Source organism: Catharus ustulatus, chromosome 24 (genome assembly GCF_009819885.2).
Source record: "Catharus ustulatus isolate bCatUst1 chromosome 24, bCatUst1.pri.v2, whole genome shotgun sequence".
Taxonomy (NCBI): Eukaryota; Metazoa; Chordata; class Aves; order Passeriformes; family Turdidae; genus Catharus; species Catharus ustulatus.
This window is the reverse complement of record NC_046244.1, coordinates 2,821,327-2,839,693: the sequence shown is the minus strand read 5'-3', so window position 1 is coordinate 2,839,693 and position 18,367 is coordinate 2,821,327. Positions and strand designations below refer to the sequence as shown.

At 45.7% G+C, this 18,367-nt stretch overlaps 1 protein-coding gene across 1 annotated transcript; it reads right to left on the bottom strand.

Moving 5' to 3' along the window:
• Positions 1–65: 65 nt before the first annotated feature.
• On the bottom strand, positions 66–13,786 carry C24H1orf167 (chromosome 24 C1orf167 homolog). Its single transcript, XM_033079519.2, has 19 exons — positions 13,218–13,786; positions 12,452–12,668; positions 12,104–12,276; positions 11,472–11,569; positions 10,927–11,113; positions 10,327–10,508; positions 9,851–10,037; positions 9,454–9,676; positions 8,706–8,875; positions 8,460–8,556; positions 7,926–8,068; positions 7,182–7,390; positions 6,332–6,476; positions 3,858–4,125; positions 3,204–3,312; positions 2,759–2,957; positions 2,530–2,665; positions 1,719–1,829; positions 66–1,068 (listed from the first exon to the last, which is right to left on the bottom strand). Exons 1-19 carry the CDS (start codon positions 13,343–13,345, stop codon positions 1,009–1,011), a joined length of 3,042 nt encoding a protein of 1,013 aa, XP_032935410.1. The 5' UTR covers positions 13,346–13,786; the 3' UTR covers positions 66–1,008.
• Positions 13,787–18,367: the final 4,581 nt, after the last annotated feature.

Here is an 18,367-nt window from a genome sequence, read left to right as displayed (position 1 = left end):
ACAGCCTTAGGCCCCACGGCATTGGAATAAAGGGTTGGGGAAGCTGCTGAGGCTGCTTTGTGTACTTAACAATCTTGCAAAGCTGCCACAGGCTAGGAAAACGACCTGGGAGCAGTTCCCAGTGGGATTTCAAGATCCCCACCATGCTGTGAGCATCTCTTTCAAACAAGCAAGGAAGAAAAGCCTTTTCCAGATTCTTCAGACCCTCTTGTTACAGCTGTCTGAGACCAGGCTCATATATCCAGGGTAATTACAAGGCATCAATCATAGAGGCAAGTAATGGGAAGGCTGGGGATCAGACACGCCTGTCTCGCCTCAACAAAGCTTTTGGTGCTCAGCTGTTCCCAGCAGGTTTCTTCATACCTTGCCCATTCAGCACAAAAATGAACCAGCAGGAAGCAGTCAGGAGGTTGGCCACCCACTGAAAGGCTTAATGAAGAGCTGATGGACCTAGACAGGGGGAGGAGGTGGGAGCCATGTGGAAATCTGCCACCTCCCACCCCCCCTCGGGTAAAAGCTAAATCTGAAAATAAAGACCTGTGTTTGCACCTACCCAGTCCAGACTTTGGGATCAATGGGATCCAGCACCCACAAACTCCTGCCCATCTCTTAGACTGTATTTGCATACTTCCCCCTTCACACCAAGCTCCTGTCCAAGGAAAAAACACTAAGTAAAAAGGAAAGCCTATAAGGTTTTTTTTGACCTTTAATCAGAACTCCAGCAAATGCAGGGTCCAGAGATGAGAGAATTCAACCTCACAACTGTAAGTAACTTCTCCATTTGTGCTGCTAAGGAGGAAATCAAGTCCTTTAAAGAGGACTTTTCACTAGGTACCATCTCTTCCTGGTTGTTCTTTGGCTCTCATCCCTCTGGCCAGCAGCACTGCTTTTATTGTAAGAGCAGAGTGTTCTCTTTGTTGATGGCACAGGACCAGCTCTTTGTTGTGACAGGCACCACATCCTGCACGTGTCCTGAAATGAGCAGCAGCTGCAGGCAGGCCCCTCCATTCAGCAGGATCCTTTGTCCTTGCGCCGGAATGCTGTGAGCTGCCACCACCTTCCAAAGGCCTGCAAGAGGAAAGTGGACAAATCTAACACTCAGGTTACCCAGCTGCTTCATCCTTCACTCAAAACCTTTCCCCTGTCTCTCCAGGAGCCAATATGGGGTATGCAGAGTAAAAATCAAGGTGAGAAAAGAAAGACCAATGTTCCCTCTGCCCTCTAATTTCAATACCTGCTCCTGTGTCCCTAAAGGAAGGCCTAACCCTACATGAAGCTTCAGGAGGCAGGCAGAGGAGCAAACTGGATATGAGTTCTAAGGCTTTGCCTGCTCGCTCAAATTCACAGTGATTTGCTTGCCCCTGGGTACAAGTCAGCACAGTCCCCCTGCACCTATGTGGAGCCTGTTTCTTCCCTGAGTGGGGCCTCAAGAGGCAGGGATTAGGGGATTAACATCACTAATAACAGTAGGGAAGGGGGCACATGTCAGGGAAATTGACTCCTGACACAAAGCTTTGAAAAACACCCATAGATGAAACCATGTAAAGCTGGATGGTTTTTTCCTTTTTTACTGGCAAGTCTCATTCCTTGATGTATTCAACTTCTCCCTAAGCAAGTGCATTGTGCAGGGAGAGAGATACAGGGAACACCAGTTGTCCCTTTGGGGTGCTTTTTGTACCTCTGAGGTCCACTGAATTGAAGAAGGCATAAATGCTTACCTGAGACAGGAGGCTCCTGGCTTCCTCCTTTAAAAGATTCTGCACCACACAGCTTTGCAAATATCTTTGTCTCCACACCCTCCAGGCCTTTTCTATCAGCCGCTGCTGGTTCTGCCAGGAAAAGAAGCAGCACACAGATTAATTGGGCTCTGGCAGGCAAATTACCTTACTTCCCTCCAGTCCCACTTTGTTCCAGTTGCTTTCCTGAATCCCTCTTAAAAGACCTTGCATTGGTAACAAACAGAGCAGACTAATACCAGAGCTCTTGTTAAACTACTCTCTCCAGCACAGTGTGGCTAAGTCCCAGTGCCCTGGGGAAAGGACCATGCCCCATTGTGCTCCTGCAAGCTCCTCAGTGACTATGGATATGCTCACACTATACAGGCATCATCTCACACAGCTAATATCCAGGAACCAGGCACAACATGGGTATGAGCACAAGGGGAAGCCAAATGACAGCTCTTGGGAAGCTGTGGGCACCAGTGGGATGTATCAGGAACACAGATGAGGACAAAGATTGTAATAATTGCTGTGTACTTTTTACACAGTCTATAGACAATCTAGACAAATCCTGTTTCAGTTTCCCATCTGTAAAGGCAAAGAACACTAAATCTGTGGATATACTGGTCTGTCAAGCTGACATTTCAAAAAGAACAATGGAAAAACTAGCCCCAGCAGTAAACCAGGATTTCTCCTGCATACTGGCACTGTTAAACCCCCAGGTCTCATATCCTAGGATGAGAGGCTATAGGCAGAGCAGGCTTGCCCAGTAACACCCATCACTGCCACCCCAGTGGCACTGGACACTCACCAACACCTGAGCCAGTTTCAGCACCCTGCTGGCTTCCCTCCACTGATGCCATCCCCTTGCCAGACAGAGCAGTTTCCTGTCATGCTGGCACTGGCGCAGCACCACTGTGTGATGCCACCACCTCAGGTATTTCCTCCTGCAGGCAAAAGAAGCAAAGAAGCTTTACACAAGGGAGCCCTTCCCTGATGGTATCAGCAAGAGGAAGCCCAGAGCCCTCCACTCCACTTACCCAAGCCACTTCTTAGCCCACTCCTCCAATTCCACCTCTGCTGTGTCCTCCTGGATCCTTGCATGAGAGGGTCCTGCTACACCAGGTCTCTCCAGCAGCCTTTCAGCCCTATTTTGGCTCCTGTAGATCACCAGCCAGCACTGAATGGCACTGGGAAAAAGTCTAGTTGGTGCTGAATCTTCTCTGCATTTTCTGCTTTCTAAGAAACAAAAAAGGAATGCAGGAGCTAACCTTTGAGCTAGAGAGGGAGACATCTGAGCTGTCATGAGCCCTTAGTCCTTCAACTCCTGAACACAGAAGAAATCCACTGAGTTTGACTGCCATGAGCTCCTACTCCCCAGAGGACTCCCAGTAATTAGTCTGGTAAAACTAATTCCTCACACCCTTCCCTCATCACTCACACTCCCCACATGGGTCTGTGAAAAGAGAGGAAGGAGAATCTTACTCATGGAGCAAGAGAGAGACATCTTCCTGCTTTTCCTGACACCTATGAGGGTACTGTGCTGCCTTAAGCACTGGGAAAAGGCAGCTGCTCTGGTCCAGTAGTTGCAGGCCTGCAAACAGAAATAACACAGCTGCAGCCAAGAGTAAACACAATGCACACAAGCACTCACACAAACCAGTCTTAGAGAGACAGGCTCACAGCTCTGCAGGTAGCTTAATGTGCTAGACCCCAGGCTGGAAACTGCACAGATGAGATCCCAGCAGGACTGACTCAGCCCTTCCAAATCAATCGACCTCTTTGTAGTTTGCTAGCTGTGAGTCTTTTGAAAAAAGCTGCAACTCTGACAGCTCACTCTGCTCTGCAGGAACAGTGATTATCCCATCTTATCTTTGAGCAGAAAGGAGGGAGTGCTCTCATCTCTCTGGTCAAAATGTCCCCTTTCCTTATTGCTGTGCTCCATATGGTTGTTGCAATCAGTGCCAGATTATGGTGATGAAGTTGTGTGCACAGTCTGTGAAGAATTTCACAGCAGGGACTAAGCAGTCACCACAAATCAAACCAGGTTTTTATACAAGCCTTGTCACACTATCTCAGTGCCTCATGACTCACTGAGTTAATAATAACTGTCTCATAGGGACCTTTATCTTCTCTTACTTGTTTGACAGTAGCTGCGGATCCCAGGCGCAGGGCTTGCTGTCCTCTTGCAGCCACTCGCCAGCGGTGCCAGGCTTTACCTGGAGAGGGCTCCTGCCACTTGTGGTTTCTCCCTCCTGGCACTTGTTGTTCAGCTCTCAAGAGTTTGTCCCTCCACTTAGTAAAGCTCACAACCAGGAGACGGTGCTCTCTGACTCTTTTCAAGTAAGAGAGGGCTTCACGCTGCCTCAGTCTGCATGCAGTGACCTGGGCCCATGTGACAAGGCACCTGAAAAACAGTTACAAGCACAGGAAAGAGGCAGATGCCTAAAGTAACAATTCCATGTCAGACCAAATTTCACATTCTCACCTGCCCTGCAGTGTCCCACATAAATGGTCAAAGCAAGTCAAAGAGCATTCTACAAGAAAAAAGCTGTTCCTATTATTTCTTCTGCAATCAAGATTTATGCATTGACCTCCATGCTGCATATTTTTCCAGTGCCTAATCTTTGGGAGCTGCAAGTTCAGACTCTTCAGCTATCTTTCTGCTGAAAACTTGCCCTCATTTTACTTCAGGTTCCCAGCACTGTTAGCTCTCACCTACTCAAAGCACAAGAGACTCCTTCCCTCTGGCCATTTTAGCATTTCCTCCTCTTCAAACACCTCTGCAAACTGAATCCAATCTTATACTGTGCTTTTCCTTTGCCTACAAAACAAATGCTTTTCCTAGGCTGCCTTGCTAGTACACAGACTGGATCCCCCCCAACAAAAATAAATTAATTAATTAGTCAGTCTTCAATTCGTCTCTGTGCTACCAGCTGACCAGAAAGATGGTGCTTGATGAAGGCTTCTTCATTTTTTCATTATGGGATGACAGTAAAATTGCTAAAATCCCCTTCAGCATGGAACCCAGCAGATCCCTGAAGTCTGCTTGCAGCATTTATGACAGCTACTTGTTGGCAAGATTCACATTTTGTTTCTTGGCTGTCACAAACTAAGGCCCTGTGTATGTGGGATGTACAACTAGAATCTTTATGAAGACAATTTTATACCAAAAAATATACAACTTCAGGAGTTACTATTACCAGCACTGTAAATCTGCACCCACAATAATCTCTCTGTATCTTGCAGGCTGATCACAGGAGACCAGTCTTCCTCTGCTACCAGAGAATCCAATCTGCTTTTAAGTCCTGGTTTATCATTTTGGCTCCTTGCTCCATTTGGACCTTCATTATGCAAATCACCCCACTGCACCACAGGGCAGGGGTGTAAATATCCTGTGCTTGGCAGGCTTCTTAGAAGATCAAGGGAAGCTATTGCAGGTTATCCTAGCATGAAAAATGCCCCCCTCAGAAGAGACAGAGCTCAGCCTGTACCATATCCAGGTGAGAAATCAGAAGCACTCTCTCATCAAAGGAGACTCAAGGAAGATTAATGATGGAGACACACTCAACAGGAAGGAGCAACATTAAAGGCTTCTCCCAAATACAGTTCCCATGAGGGAGTCACACAGATTTGCAGAGGAAAATGCAATTTGGTGGGGTAAGTGCAGAGTCTAAACATCACAGTCACCAAAGTCTGACTGGGTTTTTAGTTGCTCTTTCCTCTGCAGATCTTTGTGTCCTCTCAGTCTGAAACTGCAATTCAAAAGAAAATCTGCTAGGGCCAAACCTGCCTTCTCATGCCTTAAATGAACCCTTGGCATAAATAATCTTATACATTCTTATCCTCCTGAATTATTTCAGAGAAACACTTCAACAGTCCTGGTTCACTACAGCAGGACACTTCTCTGCACTTCAGGCAGGCACTGGCCTCATACAACAAAAACCACAAACAAAACTGTTTCCAATGAGAAGGCCACTGAACACAATTAAGAGAGAAAATAAATTAATTTCTTGTGGTTTTGGGATCTGTAACATAACATAAGACTCAAAGATAGACTACAGCTTCACCTATATAGTAATAACACCAAGATGAGTTGAGTATCATGGTTCTCCCTTCACAAGCCTTATATTGCTTTGCTGCAGGAACACATTGAACTCAATTTTTCACATTAAATTAAAATCAACACACTGTGTCCAGAATCCTAAAAGACTCAGATTTGTAAACATCAAATCCCTGTAAGATCTCTGCCCACAATTCCTTTCAGCAAATACTGAAGTGCAAATGAGGCTTTTAGTTTTCAAATTACACAAATTTATTTGCATCTCTCCCTCAGTGCACAAATACCCTGCATAGCTAAGGCTGAATACAAGTTCTGTAAGGAAAATAATTTTTGAATGGAAAAAATGAGGTGGGGTGTGAGCCTTTAAGTAAGAGATCCCTTAATATAGACACATCCTCAGAGAAGTGCTCCTACAGAAGCTCCATTTATACATGAGCTATCCAAACTTCCAAACCCAAGCTCTGCTCTAAATACAGTGGATACTACTGCATAAATTGCTTTTCATGTAGAGTTTCCCTTAGAAACTCTGCTTTAAGATCAAGAAACAAACCTGTGCAGGAGAAGATATTCCCAGAATAAAACAGCATATTTCTGCTTCCTTGTTTGGTAATACCATGTCTGCAGAACCAGCCTTTTCTTCTCCTGGCAGCTGTGCCGAGCCCATTGCTGCTGCAGATCTCTCAGAGCACACTTCCCTGTGGGAGAGACACCTTCCTGAGCTCAGCCCAGTGATTGTTTCTGCACTGCAGAGTCCAGACAAGAACAAGGAATACATCTGCTGCAAACACCCAATGGGACCAAAATTGCTAAGATTTCCTGTCCTCTCTTTAGCAGCTAAAGAGACTTCTCAATTCACCTTGTAGTTTTTTCTCTGCAAGGGAGTCAGACCTTCTTTCAAATTTTCCCTGCAAGAGATCACAAATTGTTTCCACTCTTATCTGCAAGGCATTTTTCCATTAAAAATTAGGAGTTTTTCTTCCCTGGCACAGCATAAGTACTAAGAGCATATGGAATTCCTTGAGGGAACAGCATTGTTAAACCACCCCAAAAGATACACCCTGTTCCTGCTAAAGCATAACCTGACTGTTTGGTCTGAGGAAACATGTTCAAACTTGGAATGCTGCATGGAACTCCATTTAACTCCCCAGCTGCTAAAATACACTGCTTGAACACTTGGTAGTGCAGGTAGAAGTGCAAAAGGAGCATCTTCCCTAAGATAAAGCACTACAAAATAGCAGGGCACATGTCCTACTGAGAGCCAGAAGAAAGCAGTGACACAGACTGACTCCTGGACTAGCATGTGCCTTTCCACAGCCAAAAGTGTGACTGTCCACCCCAACCATTCCCAGAGCTTCTCTCTTCTACAGACACAAGTGATGCAGAGGGATGGGGTAACTCACTTTGCCAGCAGGAATGCCAATGTCTCAGAGCATCAGCAGTCATCTGCTGAACATGACACCTGAATCTCCGGTCAGCTTCCACTTTCTGGGCCAGTCTCCTTCTCCACAGGCTGAAAGCCATCTGGGAACAATGAACTCCATGTCTTAGGGCTGCTGCTGCTTGTTGGTTCTTATTTTCCATGACCCAGTGGTGCCAGCTGAGAAAGGCTCTGTGAAGGACAAAGGTTGCTGCACTGACTGTAGGAACAACTCACAGAGATACACACCTTGGTAAAGGAAAATTTACCAACAAACACATGAGGGAGTTTTGGAAACACATCTGTTTCCAAAACAGATCTATCTGATCTGTTAACATCCTTTCCCCATTAAATGTCAGGGGAAATTGTCAGGGGACAGGACAAGCTGTTAGGAGTAAAGTGCTCTGTCCTGGCTGTTCCAAGCTTGTTGTGCTCTTCAGCTTTGGAATCAGTTGAGAGCAATGCCAGTTCAGTGGATAGGAAACCAGGACTTGTTATCAGCAGAGCTGGGCTTGCTCTAATTTGTGAGCCATCCCATAAAACCAGAAATTACTGTGTTCCTGCATAGCAATTTTGAAATTGGAAACAAAATAATGGGCTGCAAAACTCCCACTGTAGACAAAAAAAAAAGCTAGAGGAAGAAATTTTTCCTCTTTTTTTATTAAAGCATGTGTAAAGCTTTCTAAACAGAGAGAGTTAGGAAACTTCTGGAGAGCATGATCCCTACCGAGACAGCCGAATGCGCCTGCAGAACTGCTGGGCCTTTACATGATGTTGAGTTTGAGCTGACCAGACAATGAAGCACCTCTGCAGGCAGTATTTCTCTGCTTGCTGCCAGCAACTCTTCACCTCCTTGTCAGGACTGCAGCCCTGTGATCCAGAAAGGCAAAAAAAGGGCATTGAACTGCTGCTATATCAGTTACTCCACTCAGCTCAGCCATCTCTCCTTGCCACTGTGACTTCTGTGATTGCCCAGCTCTGTTGTAACCCACACCCCCCACATGAACACCCAGACACGAGGGTTTAACACATCCCTTTTAAATCACCTGCCCTACTCCTACTCAGCTGACACATGGCAGGGAAGAGTTACCCTGAGAAAAGCCTCAATCTCCCAAATCTTGTTTGAGAGAGAACAAAAAAGACAAAATAGCAATGAGACCTTTTGATGTGTTGATACTGAAACCCAAAGGCTCTTTGCTAAATTTGAATATACAGCAAACACTTGTATATTTACATTTTACACAACACTTTCTAGCCTCACCTCTTCCCATACAGAGTAACTGGTGAGAGGCTGGGAATGATTATCTGGACTCTGCAGCACTAAAGACTGGAATGGATTTCCCACAAAGCAATTTCTTCTGCAAGACAAAAGTGTTGGGTGAGGAGGGAAAAAAGGAAGAAAGGTGTGTGACATGACATGAGGAATTATCCAGAAGGGAGGAATTCAGCCAGTCCAAACAAGGGGTCACTCTGACCAGCATCCCAAAAAAACCAGTCTCCAACTCACCCAGGTGCAGGGAAGGAGGTCTGCAAGCACAGCTCCCCACCCAGCTCAGCCGGCAGCTCTGTGCTCTGGTGGAGTTGCAGGAAAGAACTGTGACATGACATGTGTGTGACATCCTCAGCAGTCAGAACGGAGGAGAAGCAGTGCTGGCTGCTGTCACTAAGACTGCATTCCTGCAGGTATGAAGGGAGGAACAGGCTGAGGTGAGTGTCCTCACAGTGCAAGAACTCACCTAACAGCTCTGACCATGCCATTTACTCCTTTTTTATCAAAGATTCAGGGAAATCCAGAATGCATCCAAAGGAACTGCAGGCTAGCCATGATACTTCTGGAGAGCAAACATGTAAGTGATGGGAAAGTAATTCCTATGCTAGTAATTTCCATACTGATTACAGAAATACATGATTTCTGTACTGAGAAAAGGGGAAATGGGCATATGCACTGTCTCAGTGAGGAAGCTCATTATGTCTCATCCCTTCCACCTTGCAGCCACAAACAGAAGCAAGTGTACAAGGGAATCTCACTAGTTCAGCACCTTCCCACATCTCTAAATGATGAATTAGAAAAAGCACAGGGAATATTGACCTTACACTTTCAGATTTCATTTCAGCTTCAGGACCCTACAGATTCAGCACTACATTTCAAGCACAGTTTGCTGATGACAATATCATGTTGAAGCAGAAAGTTTCCCCTGAAAAATCCCAGCAATTTAATACCTCAGAGCAGTCTGGGTGTACCAGGACCTTCTCACCTTTTCCAATGAGCTTTGAGAGGTCAGAGTAGCTGATGCACTGCTGTAAAAGCCAGATGATGTTGAGAGGTCCTCAGAGAACAGCATGGCAAGAGGTTCCTCATAGACAGCTCTGTGCAATTGCTTAGAACTTTGCTCAATTGTCTTCAACAAGAGATACTTTTGGTGCCATAATTTCAGAATTTTTCTGAGTTTACACCGCTCCAAAGTCTGAGAGAAAGAACTGAGACAGAAGATACTGAGACAGTAAAGTTACAGAAGAACACCAGAGGGGGTGACTAGCACAGACATGATGGACAATAGATAGGGTAAAAGGGGTTCTTGCAAAAAGTTCAGAAAGTCAAGTGGATACTACTAATGGGGGCAGGGCTCCAGGGAGTGGTTCTTCTGCACTCACTCAGCTCTTTGATGCTCACACAGCCTTGTTTTCCACAGCAGATATATTCTCTGCAGCTTCAGTTTTTGGCAGAAGTCATCAAAAGAGCAGCCTGTTTTCTCCAGAAACTGTCTCTCTCCAGTCCATGATGTCTGACCTTCATGCCTCCCTGTCACAGTCTTGTCAGCTATTGAGCTTCTAACTGCTCCTTAAAGGAACAAGAGATTGTTTGTCTCATGGCATTCCAGCTCAGCCCAGCCCAGCCCTCAAATTGTTTCTTTTCAGCAAGGTTTAAGAGTTTATGTTAGATTTATGAAGCAGAGCAACAAACCTCCCTGTAGCTTCACTGTCATACCCAGAACCACTGCTCTGCCCACTCTGGTTTGTTCATATCCTGTATCATCTGAGCCCCTCAGTTTTCAGTGTGTACAAGAAAAGGAAGAAGGAGCCTGAGCACCTTTAAAGCCTAAATTCTGCACAAACCCCAAACTGCTCACCATAATGCTGCCTCCATCGTAGGAGGAAGAGGTTCACCACCAACTGCTTATCATTTCCTCTGACCTGCAGCATTTTAACCCACTGCTGGAAGTGCTTCCTCAGTGATACTGCTCTGAGATGGGCCAGGTTGTGCCTGTCAAGTGCCTTCTGCTCAACAGCCTCCTTCCATGTACTGAAGCACCTGAGAATACCAAAGGAAAATGTTAAAAAACACTCATACAAGCTTATGGGTCTTCCTGAGACTGGCTTTAGTTCAGGAAAGACAGACAGAAGCTGTCCCCTGAACTTCTATTTGCTTATTTCAGTAAAAAGCCACTGTCATGCTTAGAGCACAGCAGCACAATGGCTGCTCTTGGGTTTGGTCTTTCAGGACATCTTTTCGGGACAAAAAACTTTTGGCAGTGCGCAGGAATTAAGTTGTAACATCTCTGGCCACAGCAGTTCCTTTTCATGTTTTTACCCCTACTTTCATCTTTATTAACTCCTAAAACAAAAGGATAGATGGCTTTAAGATGGAACTGTCTAGGTTGGCTCTGTTATTCCTTGGACTTTCACAGTGAACAGATTTTTCCCATGAAAACCAGATCTCATCAACTCACCGGGAGACCAAGTTTCTTTGGAATTGAGTTGTCAGTGTTAGAATCTGTTTCATTTCCAAGCTTTGGGAATGCCACATCCAGAAAATGTTTCGTAGCTTCTTCTTTTCCAGCAGAGCACGGGCTTCCAAAAGCCTGGCTTCCTCTTTGCTCAGCAGCTCCTTCTGCAGGCGCCACAGTCTGAAAGCTGCTGTGTCCAAGGGCCACAAGAGATTGACAGGAAGAGAAAAAACAGGAGAGCTTCAAACAACTTAGTGTCACACAGCAAACATTCCCTGGCTTAGCTCCAAACTGCCACAGGAGGGACACTTAGGGAAGGCAGCTCACAGTGCTAGAGCAACATATGCTGTAGCTGAATTCATACAAGGAATGAGGCAAAACTTGTATGACATAGTGAGTGGCCATCCTCCACCATCACAGATACTGGCCCAGCTATACGTAGAATCACATTATGAAAGAGCTCAAAGAACAGCTAGACACAAAGCACAAAAACTGGTGAAAGGGTGAACACATCCAGGCTGTTCCAAGGCTGTGGAATGTCTGCTCACCAGCCAGCCGTCTCATGTCTCTGATTGCTTCAGCTCTCCAGCAGAACTCATCTCCTCTCTGCCTATGACGAAGCTGTGTCCACATCTCTCCCTCCATCCTGAAAAAGCCACAAGCATGCCTTAACATCCAGTTGTCCAAACAGGCACTCACAGAACAGAATCCATGGCTTTCCCCTCTCTTTTTGTTGCAACCTGTTCTTCTGCCTTTGGATTTAGAAGCCTCAACAAAAGGATTTTCTTTTGACACCTCCACTGTCAAACTACTGCTAAAGACAACAGTACTTTCTCCCTCCTCACACAGCAGAGACACTACTACTGCTAGAGACTGCAGTACTGCCTCACTCCAACCTCATTTACACCTGTATCACATATGCAGGTGATAGCTGAAGCAAAGAATTAATAAAGGAGTATTTCTGTCAGACACTAAATCACTCTGCAAACACTGGTGCACAGAAGCTCTGAAATAGGATTGTTTAGTTCTTAACACTAAACTACTAATTATTGCAGTGTTTATCCACAGCAATACATTCAAGGACATGGAAACAAATTTGCTATCATTTGAGAGAAAAAATGCCATGTGTTTGTAAACTTGCCTTTGTCCAAGACAACAGAAAGAGAATCTCTCTGCTTACCTACAAGCCTGCTCCACTTCCTTTGAGTATCCTGTTGCAAGCTGATGCTGAGCTGAGGTTGTCATAGTTGCTAATCTTCCTACTCCAAATATCCCTGCTGATGAACTTTGGGTATAGGAGTAAGGCTCAGGCTGCAGAGCTTCCTTCTTCTGTTTTGCCACAGCTTCCTTCCACTGAAGAAGAAACCACATGATTAGAACAAACAGCAGACAGAGTATCAGTATCAGGGTCTACATCACAGAATTTCACACAGGTACCCCTTCTTCCTCCCTATCCAAACAGGATTTGTGCCTTCTCTGACTGCACAGCAGAAAGGTCATGGCACCACTGTCCCTAGCCAGTGCTCACCCTCTGGAAGCTGGCAGCTAGCAGAGTTGAAGCATGTCTCTGCTGGGCCACCTCCAGTTGTGTCCTCCTTTGGTGCACAGTCCACTGCAGAGCACCAAAGCCCTTCTGAAGCAACTGCTGTCTGTAAAGCTGCCTGGCTGCCCTCTTCCAAAGGATATGTCTCCTCCAGGCTTGGAAACACCTTGTTAGGATTTGTTTGTCACACAAGTGACAGAAACTTAAAAACAAAAAACAGAGGTGAGTTCCTGTTAACAGAAAGGAAAGTTAAACCAGCCAGGAGGTGGCAATCAGAGTTCAGCCATCAAGCTGTAAAGAGGTTATTTCAAATCATTCTCTCTAAAGAATGGAAAACATGCAATCTCACACCAAAGTAAGAAATCACTTTTGCTAAACTGGTAGCTACCTCATTCACATCTTATCCACAACATTGAATTCTTGATCTTCTCTAACTGTGCAGTGAGCACACTGGAATTTGCTGCATTGAAGAGTAGCACTGATGGTACCAACACTTCTTCATTGGTAGCAACAACCAAGGCTGAATTTAGAAGATAGTATTGAAAAGTTACAGAAATTATTTGATCATGCTTCATTCTAAATGACAACCCTTTAAAAAGAAGTGGATGCAGCCCCTCAGCCAACCACAGCAGATGAATGTAGGCTAAGTCCTAAACCCCAATGTTACAAGGGACATGTCTCCTTAACCACTTTACAGAAGTGCTCCTCTGTTAACTACCAACACACTCATATTTAAATGCAGTCTTTTTACCTTTGCTTATTCTCCTTCAATGGCCAGAAGCTGTTCTCTGAGATCTGCAAACAGACAAGAGACAGTAATGCACAATTACTCACACTGCTCCACTCTGTTGAAGAATTTGTCTTTGTGGCACACATCATTTTGGATGGAGACCAGAGCAGGACTGCCTAAAGGTCATGTATTATGTGGGATGCCTTGGACACTGCTCCCACAACACTGCTCTGTGAATATTTTTACAAACTTAGACATAAAAAGGCACAAAAAGCCTGGAATCTCAGGGCCCTGCAACAATGCATATAATAAAAACCAGTTAAATCCTTTCCCTTGGCATGCAAATCAGAGAACATAAACAGGTGTTTACATTCCAAAAACAACCAAGTTGACAAGCAGGTCTTTAGGAAGAAGCATGGGAGATGGAAAGATGCATTACACTGGGATGAAGAACAACTGTAGGAGATGAGATTCTGGCCATTCAGTGACAAGAAAAAACTGTAGGACAAGCATCCCCATCACTTGTACCTCAACTCTGCACCTCTAGCAAGTGGCAGAAACAAGCACAAGTAATAGCTGTGAACAGAGATGCTTCACAGTGAGCACACCCTCACCTCTCTGGGCACAGTTTTCTGTGTCTGGCTCCCTTCTTCACAGCACCGTGGTTTGTTGGCATTCCTTTCTACAGAACATTCTTCAGACTGCTCGAGATTGCCATCAGCTTCCAAATTCCTCCTGCTGCTTTGGTAGGAGTATTTGTTTCTCCTTCCTTCTCTGCTCATGTTCATACAATCTGCATCAGAATGTTTGTTAAAGCCTTCTTCAGCTGGTGTACCCAAAGGATTGGACTGGCTGCTGCCCACTCTTCTGGCTGCTTGTGATCTGGAATCACACACCTCTTCTGACTCCTTGCTGCATTTAACCTGAGAGTTGTTGACTTGTACAGATTTAACACTAAGCTGATGGCCTGCTCTAAACTCTTTATCTCCAGGATGAGGAGCAATGCTCACACACACTTCTGTAGGAGTCCCACACATGGCTACACCAACATTCATCTGAGCCCCTCCCAAATCTGTCTCCAGTAACACCTGCAGACCCTCTGGATTCACACTGGCTGAAAGGTCCTTCTTCCAAGACTCAACACATGGAAACACCCCATTAGATGTCTGCTCTCCTTTAACAACCTTTCCAGGAGAATGACTTTTTCTGTGTACATAAAGACTACCAGTTTCCAGAGATGGCTTTACCAGGGACTGGCTTTTGGAGAAAGGGGAGCAATTGAAGCAGGAATCTGCTTCTGTATCCACTAGCCTGCCAGAGCCCACTCCAGAAACAAGGGTTTGTGGGTGGATGCCACCTGAAATGTTGGTTCTCCATGTGTTTGAGCCAATGTATCCATACCTGTGAGAGACAGAGAGAGGCTCAGTAGGACTGAAGTCCCTTGTCACTGCACTAAGGCTCCAGTCTTTAGCAAATGGGACACCCCATTTCAATCTTGCCTGAGCAGCATTGGTTTTTACTGCAGCTAGCTGTTCTCCCATGGTCAGGATACTGGGACCTAAATCATCAGGAGCAAAGTGTGAATGGCCAACGAGTGGAGAAGACTTGGGCTCCAGAGGGAGGGAACCCCGTATCCCCATCAGAGCACTTTCCTGCTCAAGCCTCTGGACTGAACAGTACAAGCTAGCAGAAATCTGTGAGGACTGCAAAAGAGGCTGAAAACACTCCAAATTAGATGGATCAAGATTTCCCACGGTCAGGGCTGAACTGTGGCAGGTGTTCACACTTTCACTTGAGCTTCTTAAAGAAGGACCCAGCACTAATTCATGCCTAAGAGGGGAATCTGCAGCATGAGATGCCAAATGTTCATTGACCAGTAAAGGGTTCACAGGATCCATACGAGGAGCAGCAGAAGGCTGATGCTGTTGGTTTTCCACTGGACAGTCACAGTTCTTGTTCCTTCTTTCTGAATAGTGATGGTGAGCTGTGGATATGGAGCAGCTACCAGCTGCTTTTGCTTCCTGATGCTGGTGCTGAGGAAAGTCAACACTCTCAATCCTTCTCCCTTCCAAAACACAAGCCTCAAGGTGCAAGTGCCTCTGGGGAGATTCACAGCAGGGAGCACTGACAAAGCAAGATGGGGACTCTATGAACCACACACTTAGAGCTGTGCTGCTGCAGCCTAGAGCACAGATTATTCTGCTGCAGCAAGCAGGAACTGGAGAATGGCTGACAAGGGCAGGAGAGATTAGTGTGTCTCAGACTGGGATCTCTTCCCATCTGACAGAGGTGTGGTGTGCTGTCTCTGGGCTTACACCAAGTGCTGCAGGGATGAGAAATGTCTACTCAACTTCTAGTGGCCAAATACAGAGTGAAATTCATGTTCTTCTGAATGTTTCTTTGCTCTGAAGAAAAAGAAGGAGAAATATAAGCAAGGGACCGTGCGTATTTCCCATCTCATCTTGCCTAGTTTGCCAAAGCCCTTGGGTACTTTCCTTGTGGATTTCTCATCCACCAGCCTCAGTCCTGAAAGTGTTATGGACACTACTCTCTTCCTGTTTTTCAGCAGACAATCATATCTGGCAGAGCAGGAATGACTGAAAAGGACAGATTCAGTACTCAAAAAAAACCCTGGAAAACAAAGACTTCCAGCATTATACACCTGCAGCCTCAGAAAGAACTTGCTGCTAGCAAGGCTGAATTATGTCAAATTCAAGGCTACACAGACTTATTTCTTCTTGCTCACACTAAAGGATGAAACCATGTTTGCATATCCATAAAAGCCACACTGTCCTCTAATCTGGAAGATTTGCAGCATAGCTGGGAGACCTACTTTGCAGTCTAGCCACTAAGTCTGATGGTTACACATGTAAGACTCACGCTGAGAATGGATTCTTAAGTTGCTGCTAACAGGTAAGTGCAATTTGAGAGGACTGTGCTTCCATTCCCTCAGATTTTAAAAGCAAGTTGTCAATCACTGTCATTCTAACCACCATTCTTTCCCACCTCTCTTTTAAAAAATGAAAATGGTATTGTATAGAGACATACATCTCTATCATCTTAAAACCCCCTAGTCAATCTGAGAAGAGACAGCAATGAAATCAATGCTCATTGTCTTTTTCAAACACACTCTAATCCCAGAAAGCCTCCTGTCAAATTGCACTGTTTCTAAGCTGTGTTTATCTCATTCTCTTCTAAGAGAGCATTTGAGGCTCAGTTGTCCCTGTTTGTAACAGCTCATTTTTCCCTCTCACATGCAAACTCCTTCAGTAATCACCACAATCTGGGGAGCAAACACAGTTCCTAAAGCAGCAGGAGACAGTGAGGCGGTGCTGCAATTATCCCTGGGAACTGCTGTTACTGCCTTTCATATATCACCAAGGGTGCCATAGAACGGAAAGATCCCATTATTTTTTCCAGACAAGCTGAAGTTGGCAACTGCAGAGTGAACAGACAAAGCACAGCTGCCTTCCTTAGGGTGTCTATCACTGCATTAAGTATAACCACAAAATGGAGAGAACTGGTGTTCCATGGAAACACTCCTTGCATCCCAGAAATATCCAATCAACAAGCAACGTATCACAAAAGGGTGTTACAATTTAAATCGCAAAAGGACATAAACCCACCGTGGTTTTCAGTGTTGTTTTGCTCTGTGAACACCCAAAACCTGGCTTTGGACTATTTTATGCTCAAGAATCTGGACATAATCTATCTTCTTGATAATTTGTGATTTTTTTTTTAGCTCTCCATTTTAGTTCTTTGTGCTAGGTACCAGGTTCTCAACACATCACCATGGTTATTTCAGGTGGTGTTCTTCACCTCACTCATTCCTCATTTCAGTCTCATTGAGATCTGGAAGAAATAGCATCCTTTCAAAATCATGTTTGTCTGCCTTTGGAAATTGCTACTCAGGACTTTAAAAACTTTTAAGCAGTAGGGTTAATCTCACTCACAAGATTTTATGAAGATCATCTTCTTAAAAACTTTTTCTGAGGCCAAAAGAGATACTCAAGGCAAACTGCACAGTTTATGGACTGCAAAATCCAGGACCAATGCATTTTATATTAGTTTTTATTGTTCCAACTAAAACATTTAATGCTTACTATATACACACTTTGCAGCAACACACTAATGCATTACAACTTGAAACAAATTCAATTAAGCAAATCAAAATTAAGATAATCAAGTGATTTCTGTTGCTATAAGCAAAAGGAAACAAACAGCACAGTTCATGAAAAGTAAATCAAGCTCTTTCAAGCAAATACCATTTCAGCAATACGGCAATAATGCCACATCCATAATAACACATTTGTGCTGCACACACAGTGCTTATTTCCCGCTCCCTGCAGACCAAGGCTGATTCATTTCATATTCCAAGTAGGGGACAGTGATTATCACCCCAAGATCACACTCCAACCGCCTTAGATTGCAGGTTTTTCCCCAAGTGCTTGGCATTACAAACCAGACAAACTGCCCAGCGCTGCCATCCGAGCACCCACCGGTGTCCCAGGGTGCGGCAATGGGAGCGAGCAGCCCAGGGCCCAGGCTTGCTCAGCAACCCCGATGGCTGCACTTAAACACTGCTAGAGACACCACTCTGCTCCAATTACCCACTGTGAGAGACACCACTTGGCCCCACTGACCTCCTGCCAGAGACACCACTCTGCCCCCACTCACCCACTGTGTGAGACACCACTGTGCCCCACTCACCCCCTGTGAGACACCACTGTACCCCACTCACCCACTGTGAGACACCACTCTGCCCCACTCACCCCCTGTGAGACACCACTGTGCCCCACTCACCCACTGTGAGACACCACTCTGCCCCACTCACCCACTGTGAGACACCACTGTGCCCCACTCACCCACTATCACAGACACCACTCTGCCCCACTCACCCACTGTGAGACACCACTGTGCCCCCACTCACCCACTATCACAGACACCACTGTGCCCCATCACCCACTATCACAGACACCACTGTGCCCCACTCACCCCCTGCCAGAGGCACCGGCCGCACGGCTGAGCCCCAAGGGCTCCCCACACGCGTCCGAGCCGGCGCTTCCTCCGCGGCCACAGCCGCCCTCGGCCCCCTCAGGCCCGCGGCCGCTCCAGCTGGGGCTCCATAAGCGGCTTATCCCCGCGATTAGCTCGGTCACCGGGGCTACAGA